Below are 14198 nucleotides of genomic sequence, written 5' to 3'. Positions count from 1 at the left end.
ATATCTGAGCCATCACTGGGATATTTAATATCAAAATAAACTTTATTTGGATAGGATATTGAGAAATGATTTGACGAAAATTGTGATAATGCTTTACAAGCAGAACAAAGCAGTATTTGCTTAAACATTTTATTCAGGGCATTAAGAGGGGAACATGTGAGTGTTTAAAATTGAACTTTGTTCTCAGTTTCTATGTATTTGTGTTATTGGTATACAAAATTATATTTTCCTGGCTTACACAACCATTCATTCATCCCTTTTCTGATGTAGGTCTTAAAAATGTTGAAATTGTTTTTCTCTTATTTCTGAACTTAAATATAGACGTGTGTTTGTAGCATTTAAGAACATTTGCTAAAATTCACCGTGGTTTTCTTCAGTGTCGCAGAACGACTTGATTCTTAGAACTGTCTTGGATTGGCTGACTCTCATAATGATATTTTCCTCCACTGGTACAATCACTATGTACGAAAGGGAATATTAGAAAAGCAAGCATTTGTCCTTGGGAGGCCAGCAAGAAGTCTGGTGTCCTGTCGTACAAGTATAGTGATAGGGAAGTGCAGTTTAGCTCAAGAAAGATCCTCCTACCCTGTTCTTTTCTGCTATTGATGACGTTAAGGAGATTCCTTGGCTACCCGTGCAGGGCGGGCCGGTGAAGTAGAGTAAATACTACTAAGACCTGTGGCAATCAGGTTGTACAGCCATGGATTTTTTTTTTTTTTTTTTTTCTAGCTTAAGAAAAGCTTCAGTGAATTAACTTAAAATTCTTATTTTCACTAATGAGCTTTTGAAAAGATTTGGGAGATGTATCCACATCCTGTGCTTCTAAGGCTTGCTGATGACTCTTCCCTTGGGTTCTTCTAGTGTCTTTTAAGGGCTACCATAGTTTTGGATTGTATGAACGTTATTGTAAGGAATCTGGGTGGTGAGGGAGGGCGTGGGGGAAAGTGGGTTTCAGAAAATCCCCTGGGTCTTGGTATTGCTGACATGGTTGGGATCTGAATCCTTGTGAAAATAGGGCAGTGCAGCTACTATTCTTTTGCTTTAGAGTCAATTTAGAATTTGGCCCGATAGAAGACGTTTTCATGCCTGTCTAAAAACTCTTCCCCACCCGTTTCAGGCTAAATCATTTCCACATATGTAATTCATGACTTCTGCCAAATATTCTGTGTGGGGTGATAGGATTTTGTAGAAGAATCTTTTCCCGCTTCTTTTGACATTTAAAAGAGTTCATTTTGAACTATCAGATTTCTAAGTCATTATTATAAAACTCAGATCACTTGATGGTTATTTCGATGTCACTTGTGGTGATTTTTTGTTGTTTTGTTTTTATTAGAACTCTGTCACCTGGGCTGGAATACAGTGGCACAGTCATAGCTCACTGCAGCCTCAAACTCCTGGACTCTTGCCTCACCCTCCCAGGTAGTTGGGATTACAGGTGTGAGCCATTACACCCCATTCCATGTCTATTTGACAGTAGATTTGTTGATTGGCCAGAGAGAGGGAGCATGATAGGGATGATAGGGAAACAGGCCAGGAAGACACTATTTTCAAAGGGGCACTCAGTGAGAGAAATTCTTGGATTTAAAAGTATGAAAACTTTAGTCAGTCCTCCAGTGATTGAACAACAAACTGGACAAATATGTGGATATGAAATTACACATATTTTACAAATATGCACAGAAAGTGGGTTAAGTTTTTTTGTTACTAGATTTAGGAAGGAAAAGTATACTTAGGAATAATAAACTTTTTTTGTAAAGTTTAGCAACTATAGATAGTATAGGGGAAATAAATCCTGGAAAAATGCTGGAGGCATTTTATAGAACTGTTTAAGACCTTTAGGTCTACTGAGACTTAAAATGTAGGTTTTTAAATAAATCATGTAAGTTTTGTAATATACCTGGTAGTAACTGTCAGTTTAAAGGCATTCAGAAAAAAATTCACAAAAGTATAAGTAATTTGCATTTTAGCAGGTTAAACTTATGAATTCCATCTTCCCCAGTTTTGACAAGTTGCCTTTCAAATAGAAAGATTAATTTACACCGTCCAGGACGCCTGGTATGACCATATTAGATGAAATTAGACTCCACCCCCTGTTTTCTGTTGATCTGCCAGGACCTTTGTAATTCAAGTGCTTTTTACAGTAGTAGCAAATGTTACATAAGCCCAAACATGGAGCATATTTGGAGTTGGTGGGCAGACCCAAATCATGATGCAAGCCTGCAGTAGCAAGTGTGCAATGAAGCACAACCAAATTCTGTGAATGGAAGGTAGCAAGACGCCTCTCCAAAGCAGCCCTTCTGTGCAGGAGCTGAAAGCTCCACTGGGTAAGTTTTCTGAGGCAGTTTTCAGAGGCTGGGCTTGGCTCAGGGCCCAGCTCTGGATGAGCCTGTGGACGGTGGGGTAGGTCTTTGCTAACCTTACATAGAACCAAGCAGAGTTGGGAAGAGTTTATGCAGGCCTCTTTCCTTCTGGCGTTTGTCTTGCCCTGCCAGCAGGCCAGGAGGGCTGCGCTGCTCAAGTAGTGGAGGGAGGGAGCCTGCAGAGCTAGGGGATCAGCGTGGTTAATCGCAGCCACAGGGATTAGCTGCTGCAAGCTGTCCACAGGAGCCATTCTGAAATGTCATTTGAGTGATCTGGCCAAAGTTCAGATGCAGACAGGAGTCGAGTTTGTTATTAACTCCAACAAAATGCTGAGGTTTGCACCAAACAGTTCCCATATCTCAAAACAGAGAGAGTATTGGTTACGTCGCTCTCTAAAAATGGAGGAACGTTGTAACATGCTTTAACTGTTTGTTTTTTATCTTACTTGTGGTAAGGGAGGTTTCATGACAGGCAGTTTGCAGTGTTTCCTGTAGAATGTGTTTGAAAGCTGTTTTGTCAGATACTTCAGTTCCACAACAAAGTTTCAAACAAAACACTGCGTCAAGAGGAAGAACAACTTCAAAATATAACCAGTAACCCTGGGAAGTCATTCAGTAACTTAAATTGAGTGTATAAAAATTTAATTATGGACTGACTGCCAGAAAAGATGATTTTTTTTTCAGTTGTATTATTAAGGTAGCCAGCAGAGCTAAGCTGATTCTTCTTGGGTGGATGTGGAGGCTGTTCTCAATGTTACCTTACCTGTCTCAGACCTTCTGTCTTCATGCAGGAAGTGAGGTGTCAGTTGAGTTCTTTAGTTTTCAGGGGATTCAGATTTCATGCCTTCTGCAATAATGAGCTTGACCGGATGGTTTTAATTGAGGTTGAAATTTAGCTCCCCAGTTGTAGGACTTTAAATATGAAAAGATCTTAAACCTTTAATCAAATTGCTGTTGATTCTCTATAACTGATTTTTCTGAAAACTCTTGTCGGACAATTTTAGGTTCGCTATTTCTGCTTTCGTTTTTGCATGTCACTTCTGATGTTTTATTAGTTGACAGCCCTGGCCTGCAGGTGGAGCAGATACTGTTTCTCTTCAGAAAAAATAAATGTGTGTTGCAGATTCATTGAAAACATTGGCATTCCTGAGTAATTAATCACTCATTCCTTATTGAAAGAATGCATAATGAAGGAAGCTGTTAGGCTGTGTTCAAAATGTGAGGTTTTTCTTATTTCCATGTTCTGGTCTTCAGGTATTCTGCCCTCCCCCACCCAGAATGAGGTGATATAAAAAGGATATAAAACTAGTGGATAACAGCAATAAGGATTGTAACTGGCTCAGTGTAGCACTTTTTAGCAGATGGTTTTGTCATTTCGTTGTACCTTGCAGAGTTGCTCTTGTTTGTTGGACTGGGAAGATGATGCTCCCTGTTGGGATTCCTACATAGAAATTTCTATTTTAAAAGACAAAACAGAAACCAAACAAAAACAAGACAGCTCCTCTAATTTGAGTTTTACCAGTTTCCTTTTATTCTCTCTCTTTTTGTGTATATGTAAAAATTGGATTGGAGTGGTAACGGCGTAGTTTTGTTTTTTTAAATTGTCTTTTAGCATTTTGGTAATAGCCCATATATTTCATTGGGGAAAGACAGTGACCTAGACCAAAATGAGACTATAGAGATACTTGTGTGAAGACTGAGTATGTTTGATGCTTGAACTACAGATAGTGTAACAAATTGGAAGGCTATACTTATAAAGGTAAATAGCTGAAATTCTAAGGTGTTCTTTTCCCTAACATATAGAGGATTAAATGAAAAGTAGCTAGAGACTAGTGGATTTTCATTTTGGCTCTCTCTTCTTCTCACATGTTGGTACCTGAGGTATAAAAACAGTTCAAGTGAATGATGGTGTGAGAGGGAGAAAGGGGAGTGAAGTTTTACAAAATGATGTGCATCACTCAGATGGTGAGGTCATGTTTGTTTCAGCTAGGGTGATTTATTGCTATAGTCTGTCAGCATCATTTGGGTAACACTGTGCTCTCTGATGATAGCAGAGAGAAGTCCTTACGGCTGTTAGCAGAGCAGAAGTGTCAGCCAGCATGTCATTCATTGTGTGGTATCTGTAGTCAGAAACGGTGACAGCAAGATCACAGAGGTGGCATAAACAGTTGGATGGTTGTGTTATGCTCAAAAGCAACAGCATCCTTTTCCCAAAAGGTACTTTCCCTAAGTGTGTGTATGCGTTAGAGAGGATGATAACCCTCGGGTCAAAAGTCTGCACCTTGAACGGGGTTGCAGGAGCATAGAAAGGGCGTCCTTCAGGAACTGAACTGATCACTCAGACCACTCGGTTTTACTTAAGACAAGCTGTTTCATGAAAGAAAGAAAAAAAAAGGGTGTTATACTCGTAGCTGAAGTGATCAACTGTTACAACACTCTGTACCTCCTCTTTTTCCCTATCATTCCATCTTTTTCAATAAAATTTTTGGATTTTTTTTAAGCTCTTTTACAAATGTTTGCAAAGAGCTGCAAGTTAAGCAGACAGAGAAGGAGCATCCCCCAGATATTCGATAAGTTTTTCATATTTCTCACATACTTGAAAGCAGAGTTAAGAAAGAACAGTCCTCTTGGGAAGAATTCCTGGCAAGAGGATTATTTGAGGTTGCCATATTTCTGCTCCTTTCTTAGCAACATTATTTACAATCCATTCACGCCTGTCCCTTCCCCCGCTGAAGTGGCGTCGTTCTCCCTTGTAATCTGCCCTTTGTGATCTGTTCTCTTTCATACAGCCAGTGTGAATGGGTATGCTGCAGTGTGCACTCTGCCCAGAGACGTGGAAATGCCAAGAGACCCGAATACTTTAGTTGGGCCTTTATTTCTGTCATAAAGCACTGACTTGAAGAGCTTGATAATTTGATTAGGACCTTTGGTGAAAAGTTGTTTCAAGTGGCCCAAGTGCTATAAATGACTCTCTTTTCTGCACTTTCCCCTTATGTTTTAATTTAAAAGCACCTCCGCATTAGGGGGAGGAGAGATGCATTTGGCAGAGGTAGCAGTTGGAGACTAATTTGTTAGAGCAGCCAGTGTTGAAATCATCCTTTTCAGTTAAATCTCTCTAGTGGAAATGATGCCGAGTGCTTTGTGGCAAGGACTTTTCCTTTCTTAGTGTTTTCCAGTGCCATTTGTAACCCACCTAAGCATGCTCTGAAGTTGCCTCCCAGCCCCAATTTTGGCTAATTGTCCTTTGAGGCACTGCATGTCAGAGGTCAGTTCTGAATTCCCCAACTTGAGATTTGAATGTTCCAGGGACAGTCCCACCAACTTGCTTCCTTTTAAGCAATTAGACTACACTCAGCTCTCTCTGGAATAGTTTCATCAAGTGCCTGGGGAACATAAAGAAATTGGATCAAAGATAAAGCAGATTTAGGATTAAAAAGAACCTGTGACTACAAAGAGTGGATGGAGTAGGACCATGTTTGCTTGTCAGGCCACATGTGAGTGCTTTTAAGAAGAATAAGAAAATTTAGAGGGAAAAGTTGACAACAATGAAAGTAGTGAGGAAATATGAAATGCTTAATGTTCATGTGTAGTCCATATGCAGTGATATGTAGTCCGTGTGTAGTGATTTGCAATGGTATGCCAAGTATTTTTTAATATTCATTAGGAAAATATATATATGAAACTCCTACATCAAATACAAAGTCATTCTTTCAGAGAGATTATTGCTTAGGATAATGCTAAATTAGTACCTAGTCAGCCACTGAACTTTTAAAAATATATTAAGTAAATAATGGTCTAGATATTGTACAGATTTGGAAAAGGATCCAAAGTATGATTTAGTTGTGAATAACAGAAATTTAGGGAAAACACTAGTTGGGAGCAAAGTAGATGTGTAAGAAAAAAGTGCTGAGTTTGTTTGTTTGTTTTTTTAATGCAGTCTTTATTTCTAGTCTGCCTCAGGTCCTGCTCTTGGATGTTTTCTTAAGGAGTTATAATCCTTGTGAAAGACACATAATGCCAATTGACACCTCATGAGTTGTGTTTGGTGGCCTGGAAATGGAGTATGACAGTTTGGATTAATTGGGAGCCGTGTAATAGCAAGCTGCAGTTATTTTTCAACCTGGATATAAAAATAAACAATAAATAATTTTGTGAAGGGACAGCTTGATGAATGACCTAAAGTTTTAAAACTGAGCTTTTGATATGTGCATTGTTGCTTACTATGACTGGCCGAAGACTTGTGTGCATGTTTACCTGTGTTTTACATTTTATAGCCATGTATAACCTTCATTATTGAAAGTCCTTGCTTTAAATGACCGTCATTATGGGATGTTTGTGGAATGGAGCTGTCAGAAGGCATGAAGTCGTGCATTTCTTGAAGCATGCATTGGTATTTCTCATAAGGCCCGTCCATGCCGAGTGCACACTCTGTTTAACCTTAACTGACTGAGTCTATCTGAAAGTATGAGTGAGTTTCATTTAAAGAAAAATTTGTGGGTTTTACTTAGAAAATCTGCCCAAAATTTCCACCTTTGGATCTGTAAACTGAATTTGAGACTTGATCTTCATTTTATTCTACTTGCAGTTCTTCCTGAGTGTCTTCTGAGTTCTGTGAGGAAAATGAGCCAACCTTTTATTTGTAAAATAACTTTAGCTTGAATGAATGTTCTTTTTGTTTGGTATGAATTTGCTAGTTTTTAAATGAATTCTTAAAGTTGCTCCCCTGAGCTCGTATCTTAGAATAGGTTAATATCTTCCTGAAATGGCATGTAAAAATATGTATACTAAATCCTTATCACACTGGAGAAGATAACTTACAGTAAAGAGGATTTGGTTTGTTCTTAAGTGATTTCTACTTTCTTTAGAAGTCAGGAGGTGTTATTGGCGAGTACTTTTCTGTCTAAAGAAATAAACCTGTAGCTGGCATCAGCCAAGCTAATGGGGTATCTGTCTTGTGTGCTGTTGAGTTCCCAGTACTTGGTCCATAGTAGACTCTGTGCTGCAGGCTTTGCAACTCTTTATCATTTAATCCACAGCAGCCCTGCAAAGTAGGCTTGGCAGTTGAAGACGCTGCCAACGAGGATGGAGTGAGCTGGTTGCCCAGGTTCACCCAACTAGTAACTGGCAGAGCAAGGATATGAACCCACATATCCCTGACTCTAAAGTTCTTGCTCTTTTCAGGTAATCTTTTGAAAAGTATTTTTATTTGATTTGGATTCTATTCAGGCTGATTACTCAACCCATACATATCAAGACTGTGCCCAAGAGCCCTGAGCCTCTGCTGAGAAGGTGACCGTAAACAACCTGAGAGTGACTGGAAGCATGCATATTGTATTGTCTACTGGTTGGTGGGTCCAGCCCTACCCTACTGAGCAGGTGTTCGCTGATGGTCTTTTGTAGAGCATGCTCATCTGGAAACTGTGTTTAAGTTGATTCCTTTTAGCCAAGCTATAAAGACAGCCCCAATTGGCACATTCTGTCACAGTTTACTCTTCAAACTGATGCAAGATTTTTCTTCTTGGTTACTCTGCAAGCCAGGGATGCCTGGCCAGCGATGCCCTGCTTGGGCCTCCCTCAGCCACACTGGGTGTGCCGCAGCTTGCCTGTGTTATAGGTTGTACCTGCGTTTGCCGGTTCCTGAACTCTTGTATTGCACCCAAGAAGAATGAGAATACGTGGAACATTGGAGGGTGAGAAAAGTGGAGAACAATTTTATTGAGTGATGGCAACGGCTTTCAGCAGAGAGAGAGTTTGGGGAGAGGGGAATATTTCCTCCATGTGGCTGGGTCTGGGGCCCTTTATGGACTCAGAATGGGGAGTCTGATTGGTTTGCGAGTATGCAAAAAGCTTAAAGTGAAGGCACAACTCAAAGGTCGGCATGACAGTGTAGAAAAACCAATTTGGAAAGGGTAGGTATATATAAAAACAGGTGAAGGGTGGGGACCAGAGGAAAGCATCCCAAACGGGAAGACAAATTCTCAGTCCAGTCCTAGGATTTAACTTGTAGCTTGACTTTAAGGCTTTAAACTGTCTTCGACTTGGAGGTGGGTTTTCGTCGGAGACCCTCCCCTGTCTGTCTAGGCACTTGTCTGCCTCTATCAAAACCATCTTGGATGCTTTAAGACCCTCCAAGCAGAGAACTGCTACACTGGCTGACACACTCATAGCTGATTTTTAGCTTAGCAGCTTCCAAAATGGAAAGGTGAAATCAAAAACAATCTGGATTTCCCTTAAACATATTCTGGATCCCACCCTGAATATACCAAAAAACTGTCATCGATGACAGATGTTCAGCCTATGCAGACTTGTACACTAACAACCTGCTTTTGCCAAGCACTTGGGGAAGATGGCCTTCTTACTGATTTATGCCCCAACCCTCATCTTTATCCCTGCCCCTCCATCATGTATTATGACTTGCTATAATACCATTTCAGAGCAGGCAAGTTGCCTTGTGCTTTCACCCAGGTGCTGGAGTCAGCCTGCCTGGGATTGTACCCATCTTTGCCTCTTAAGTAACCATGTGATGTTGGACAACTGACTTGAGTCCTTTAAAGCCTTGGCTTCCTCATCTGGAAAGTGAGGATAATAATAGTATCTACTTTGTTAGAAAGATGGTCAGGATTGAGTGAGATAATCCATGTAAATCCCGTAGCATGGTGCCTGGCATGTGGTTTCTACACAATACACAGTAGCAGCTGTTGTTGATGTTGTTGTTCTTGAAGGTGAGATTTCTCATCAGCCTGTTGTTTGGATTATAGAAGATTAGTAAAAGGTTTAATAAGATGTGAGAAAAGAGCCCTGAATAAAGGATATGGGAAGGGTTGCAGCTTGTGAGTTACCATGAGATGGTGGAAGGAGGTTATCTGAAATTGGATGAAAAATTGTAGCATCAGATGTGTTTGGGTGTGGTTAGTAACACGCATGTTGGTGAACTGAGGTAGATGGTAGAAGTTTGAGGGTTATGCATTTTGAATCTTCCCATGTGGCTCATTTCAGGCAGTTTTCTGTGTTCACCTGGTATTTCTCACAGATAAAAATCATGAAAAGTGAATGCAAAATTTCAATATGTTCAAATTGTTTTTTAGTATATCGGTGGCTTTGGAATGCTTTTGCATTCTCAAAACAAGCTTTGTAGCAGAACTGAGGATATTTAATTCAGGTTCTGTGGGGGTTTCTTAGTAGTTAGCCACTTGCATGATACCCGTTGAGAATGGGACAAATTGATACTGTGCTCAGGAATGATAGTGTGCCTTGCTTTGTTTTGGCATGTATAAAATTGAGACCAGAACACCTGATTTTTCTTCTTTAAAAGTATGTATTTAATAACCGAGTAAACTATATTCATTGTAGAAAAACAATACACGAATGTTTTAAAAAATAGAGCTATAATCCCAGGAATACCCACTTTTTAAAAAGCTTGACATATATGCTTCTATATTATTTTCAAGTATGAATGTTAGCATTTGGAGTTACAATTTGTTTTGACTGCTTTTTAGATTTGTGCCCTAATTTTGACACTTGCTCATTATAAATTATTTTTAGTTGTTTTCAAAGCAATATTTATGATATAAAAAGATCTAATTATTTGCTTTGAACTCCTTTTTGGTGTGTACCTGGGTGTTAATGCTTATAATTTTTAAAAAAATCTCAGCATGAATTCAGAATTAAAAGCTTAGTATTCTCGGTTGCATTCCATTTTGGAAGACCTATATAGAGCTGTCCACCCTCCTATACCACTAATATCCTGCCCTTGCCATGTGACGTATTAAAGCCACAAGGGAAAAGAGCCCCATGAAACTCCATCTCCCTCGCTTCTCCCTAGCACAACACACACATACACACTTAGGCATGTTTGTCTTTCCTTGTCTCTGCTCTTTCCTTGTGTCTGTACTTGTCTGTCAGTCGACCTGTCTCTCCCTTCCTGGAGCCATTCATCATGCCCTCCTCATTCAGGGACAGAGTGTGCTCTCTCTGGGCTGGTGCCAGATCCTGGAGAGAGGAGTGCTTTGAAAACTCAACTTGGCCTCCTCAGCAGACCACATTGCAGTTGTTCTCAGCATCTGGCCACCACTTTGTCCACTTAATATAGGGTCCCTAACCCCACCTATAACTTGCCCACTTCTCTTCTGATCTGGGAACAAACACTTTTTTAAAGCTAGACGCCCAGTTTAAAATCTTATGAAAAATAAGAACTCACAGTGGAAGGATAAGGGGAGTCCAACTCAACTATAATTAAATTTGGTTTTTCCTTCTTGCTTTCTTGTGGGGGGAAAGCCAGATGCTGTCCTTTTCACAGAATAAGTTACCAGTCCATGATGTTAAGGAACAGCTTAATTCAGTAGCATGACAAGAATTTGAGCTGACACTTTTCAGCCAGAATCTCAGTTACTTACACACACTCCACACACACAATCTGTTTCAAATTTTAGTGAATGAAAAATCCACATGATAGATTGTCATTCTTAGTTTTTAAATAGTTTTTATTGTTATGGAAGTAGAAAATAGAATTTTTTTGAAATATTATCGATACATCAGCAGACTTTTAATGTTAGGAAGCTTTGAACCTTGATTTTCTAGTGCTGAATCCCATATTAAGAGTTAATAGGTAAGAAAAGAAGATTTTAACCAAAGAAAACAGGGGGAGGGTGGACAATGATGGGAATAGAAAATTGAAAGGACAAGCTTAAAGTTACAGTCAGTTCTGCTATAACACAACATGCATTCCTAAAAAATTACTGCACAATGCAACATTATGCAACAAAAACCACATGAGGCTTATTGGGAAAACGGGGTAATGGCACAACACTCACAAGGCCTCATCAGTGACACACACAGAAAAACATAGGAACCTAATGAAAAGGGTAACACAGTCTTACAAATGTTAAATGCTCAAAAAAAAAAAATACATAAATACTAGAGTAAACATGGCGGTTACCTTGAAAAGACCTGGCATTTGCTTTTGGAAGGCTTGAGAAGGGTTGCAGCTTGACTGTGAAGTGATGGAAGGAGGTTATCTGAAATTGGATGACAAATTGTAGCATCAGATGTGTTTGAGTATGGTTAATAACACCCATGGTGGTGAACGAGGTAGATGGTGGAAGTTTGAGGGAGTGTGCATTTTGTGTTTTTCCATGTGGCTCATTTCAGCCAGGTATAGTTTTCTGTATTCACCTGGTATTTCTTTCAGACAAAAATCATGAAAAAGTGAATGCAAAATTTCAATATGTTCAAATTGTTTCTTAGTGTATCGGTGGCTTTGGAATACATTTGTATTCTCAAAACAGGCTTCATAGCGGAACTGAGGGTATTTAATTTGATTGAGAATTTTATCTAATCATTTGATCTTCAAAGAAAATACATCACACATTTGCTCTGAGACACCTGCTTGAGAATTCTGATACCTAGAGTGTACTTCTTAAAAGTCAAAGTTCTAGTTGAGGGTTTTCTCTGTCTTCTTCATATCACAGACATGCCCATCCTTTAGTGCACTGTTTCAGGGGGTACACAAGGTGATTTTTGTAGATAAACATGGATGAATATTTTAATATTTAGTTTATATAATAAGCTTATTGAACTTACTGGTTCACAGATACTATTGTTTTGGAAAAATCTATCTCAGCTGAGGGTAGAGGCCCCTGCTTCACCCTGGGGCCCATCTGGAAATGGATTGGGAGGTGGTTTCAGGTTGTCTTTGGCAGACGGGCACTACTGGTGAAGAAGCAGTAGGAGACTAGGAATGCTAACCGTTCTGAAATCCTGTATGAAGAATTGTCCTGTCCAAAATACCAATGGTGTCCCCATGAGAGACTGGTTAGTATTAGAGTAAGGAGGAGGAGGAGGAGATAATAGAATTGATAATGTAAATTAAAATGTTGAGTTTAAAAAAATAGTATTTTATGTAGCTTTGGTAAGAACGATGAAAATAGTTTGCAGTTGATGAAAATTTGGAAAACACTCATTGAGGACAAGTAGTAGTGGTGAGCTTCATTTGACAAACCCTTTAGTGCCTTGTAGCAGGCAGTATTCTCAGTGCCATGCGCATGCTAACTTACTCAGCTGTGGTTAATGGTTCTTGAGGTATTAGCCTAGTCTACTGTAGTGTCTCAACCGTGGCTGCACAGTAGAATCAGACAGGGAAACTTGTCAAAACTCTGGATGCCTAGTCCACACCCCAAACCAATTGAATCACAGTCTCTGAGGGAGGGACCTATGCATCAGTGTTTTTAAAGCTCCTTATGTTATTCCAGTGGGTAGCCAAGTTGACAGTCACTGATCTAGGGCCTTCTAAAAATCACTCCTTTTCACAAGAAAAGCTTTACTAGTCATGCAGAAGTTAATTGAAGACCTCTGTCCCACGCCTTACAGAGAAAGACGATGGAGACACGGCCCACAGAAGCTGTATCGTCTAAGGCAGGTGACAAACTGCAAACACATGTTTACAATCCTGGCCTGACAAGTGCTGATGCTTAAAAGTATGTTCAGAGTGTTTTGGGATCATAAAAGAGAGAAAAACTAAATTTAAAAAAATCTTCAGATGCCAAATTTGGAAAACTGTTAAACTGAATTTATTTTAGTTTTTTCTTCCTTATACACAACTTTCATTTTGGAATGAACAAAAAGCAAAAGGCACTTATAAATCACCATTAATTTAACCTTCCTAACTTGATTGTAGCCTTTGTGTAGTTGAGTTGGAGAATAGAAATTTGAATTTTGTCTGTAGATAGCTAGGATAATAATTTTGTCCTGGTGTGAAACACACTCTTAAGTACTTCATAAGCCATCATTGAAGTAATGCCCTTCCAGGAATAAGTCACACAGTTTTACCAAGAAACTCAGGACTGCTGTAAGAAGATCTTTGGAAATAAACCATTGAAGTCTTACTTGTGGTCACTGATTATCATGTGCCTAATGTTTTAAATACTCATATAGCTCCTGTATTGTGATAAGTCAATGTTGGATCACATGCATTTTAAAACTTAGAGTTAAGCAAATGTGTAATTTTAAATTAATTAATTAAAGGCAGCCACTAAGGTACTTAAGTGGATAAAGTTACCAAATAATTTATTTGTTTCTGATGGTAACATTCTTCAGCAGCTCTTGATTTATGTTAGTATGGATTAGCTTACTCTAAGAAAACCTGATTCTCCAGTGGATAGATTTATTTTCAGCTAAACCTTTGTAGTCTATACTTAACCATGAATTACTTCCTGGTTTAAAAAACAGGCGTAGCTATTTGTGGTATTTTTGTCTTGCGCCTTTGGCATCTTAGTGGTGTGAACCGGAGCTATGCCATCTGTAGTCAAGTGAGATTATTAAAAAAAGGGGGGTGGGAAGTGAAATGATTCACTGGAAAATTTCAGCACAGATTCTTAGGGAATGATAAGATAACCCTAGAAACATTCTTATTTGTGTCATATGCTGGTGGGTAGTGACAGGGAAAAAAAAGAAGGTACAACTTGTTTCTTAAGATTTTGCTATTTTGAAAATCAGAGAGGTGCTATGTTAGAAAGGAAGAAAGAACTGCTTGCAGTGTCAATTAGCAGAGCTCTGCAGATGAATGAATAATTTTCCTCTCTCTCAGTGCAAGTTGGAGCCAATGAGGTTCATTGCTAGCATGCAAAACCCAAAAGGCAATATTCTCATGTTTACGATGGTTGTTTAATTTTCTGATGTGATAAAACTCTTTATGCTGAGATACTTCAGAAACAGAAGGACCCGTTCCTAGAATGTTAAGTAAGTCTGTGGGGCTTAGAGCCATTTCTGAAGGCTGCTGAGTTTAACATATCTTCACCTAATGATACGTGTTTTAACCTGAATATATTGATTTCAGGGAATTCT

General features: G+C 39.1%; 1 protein-coding gene across 15 annotated transcripts in view; it reads left to right on the top strand.

The window, feature by feature from the left end:
* The window catches only part of ATXN7 (ataxin 7), a 159252-nt gene that overhangs the window by 103451 nt on the left and 41603 nt on the right, over nucleotides 1-14198 (top strand). For 2 of the 15 annotated variants that reach the window (XM_023200488.1, XM_023200482.1), the window contains exon 1: nucleotides 2098-2324. The exons of the other annotated variants lie outside the window; for them this stretch is intronic. In XM_023200488.1, the coding sequence (XP_023056256.1) occupies nucleotides 2261-2324 (64 nt within the window). In that variant the 5' untranslated portion in view covers nucleotides 2098-2260. Of the gene's footprint in view, nucleotides 1-2097; nucleotides 2325-14198 lie in introns of those variants that run through there. 15 annotated transcript variants of the gene reach the window in all.

The sequence above is a fragment of the Piliocolobus tephrosceles genome, chromosome 2 (genome assembly GCF_002776525.5).
Source record: "Piliocolobus tephrosceles isolate RC106 chromosome 2, ASM277652v3, whole genome shotgun sequence".
Lineage (NCBI taxonomy): Eukaryota > Metazoa > Chordata > Mammalia > Primates > Cercopithecidae > Piliocolobus > Piliocolobus tephrosceles.
This window is presented reverse-complemented; position numbering and strand designations above follow the sequence as displayed.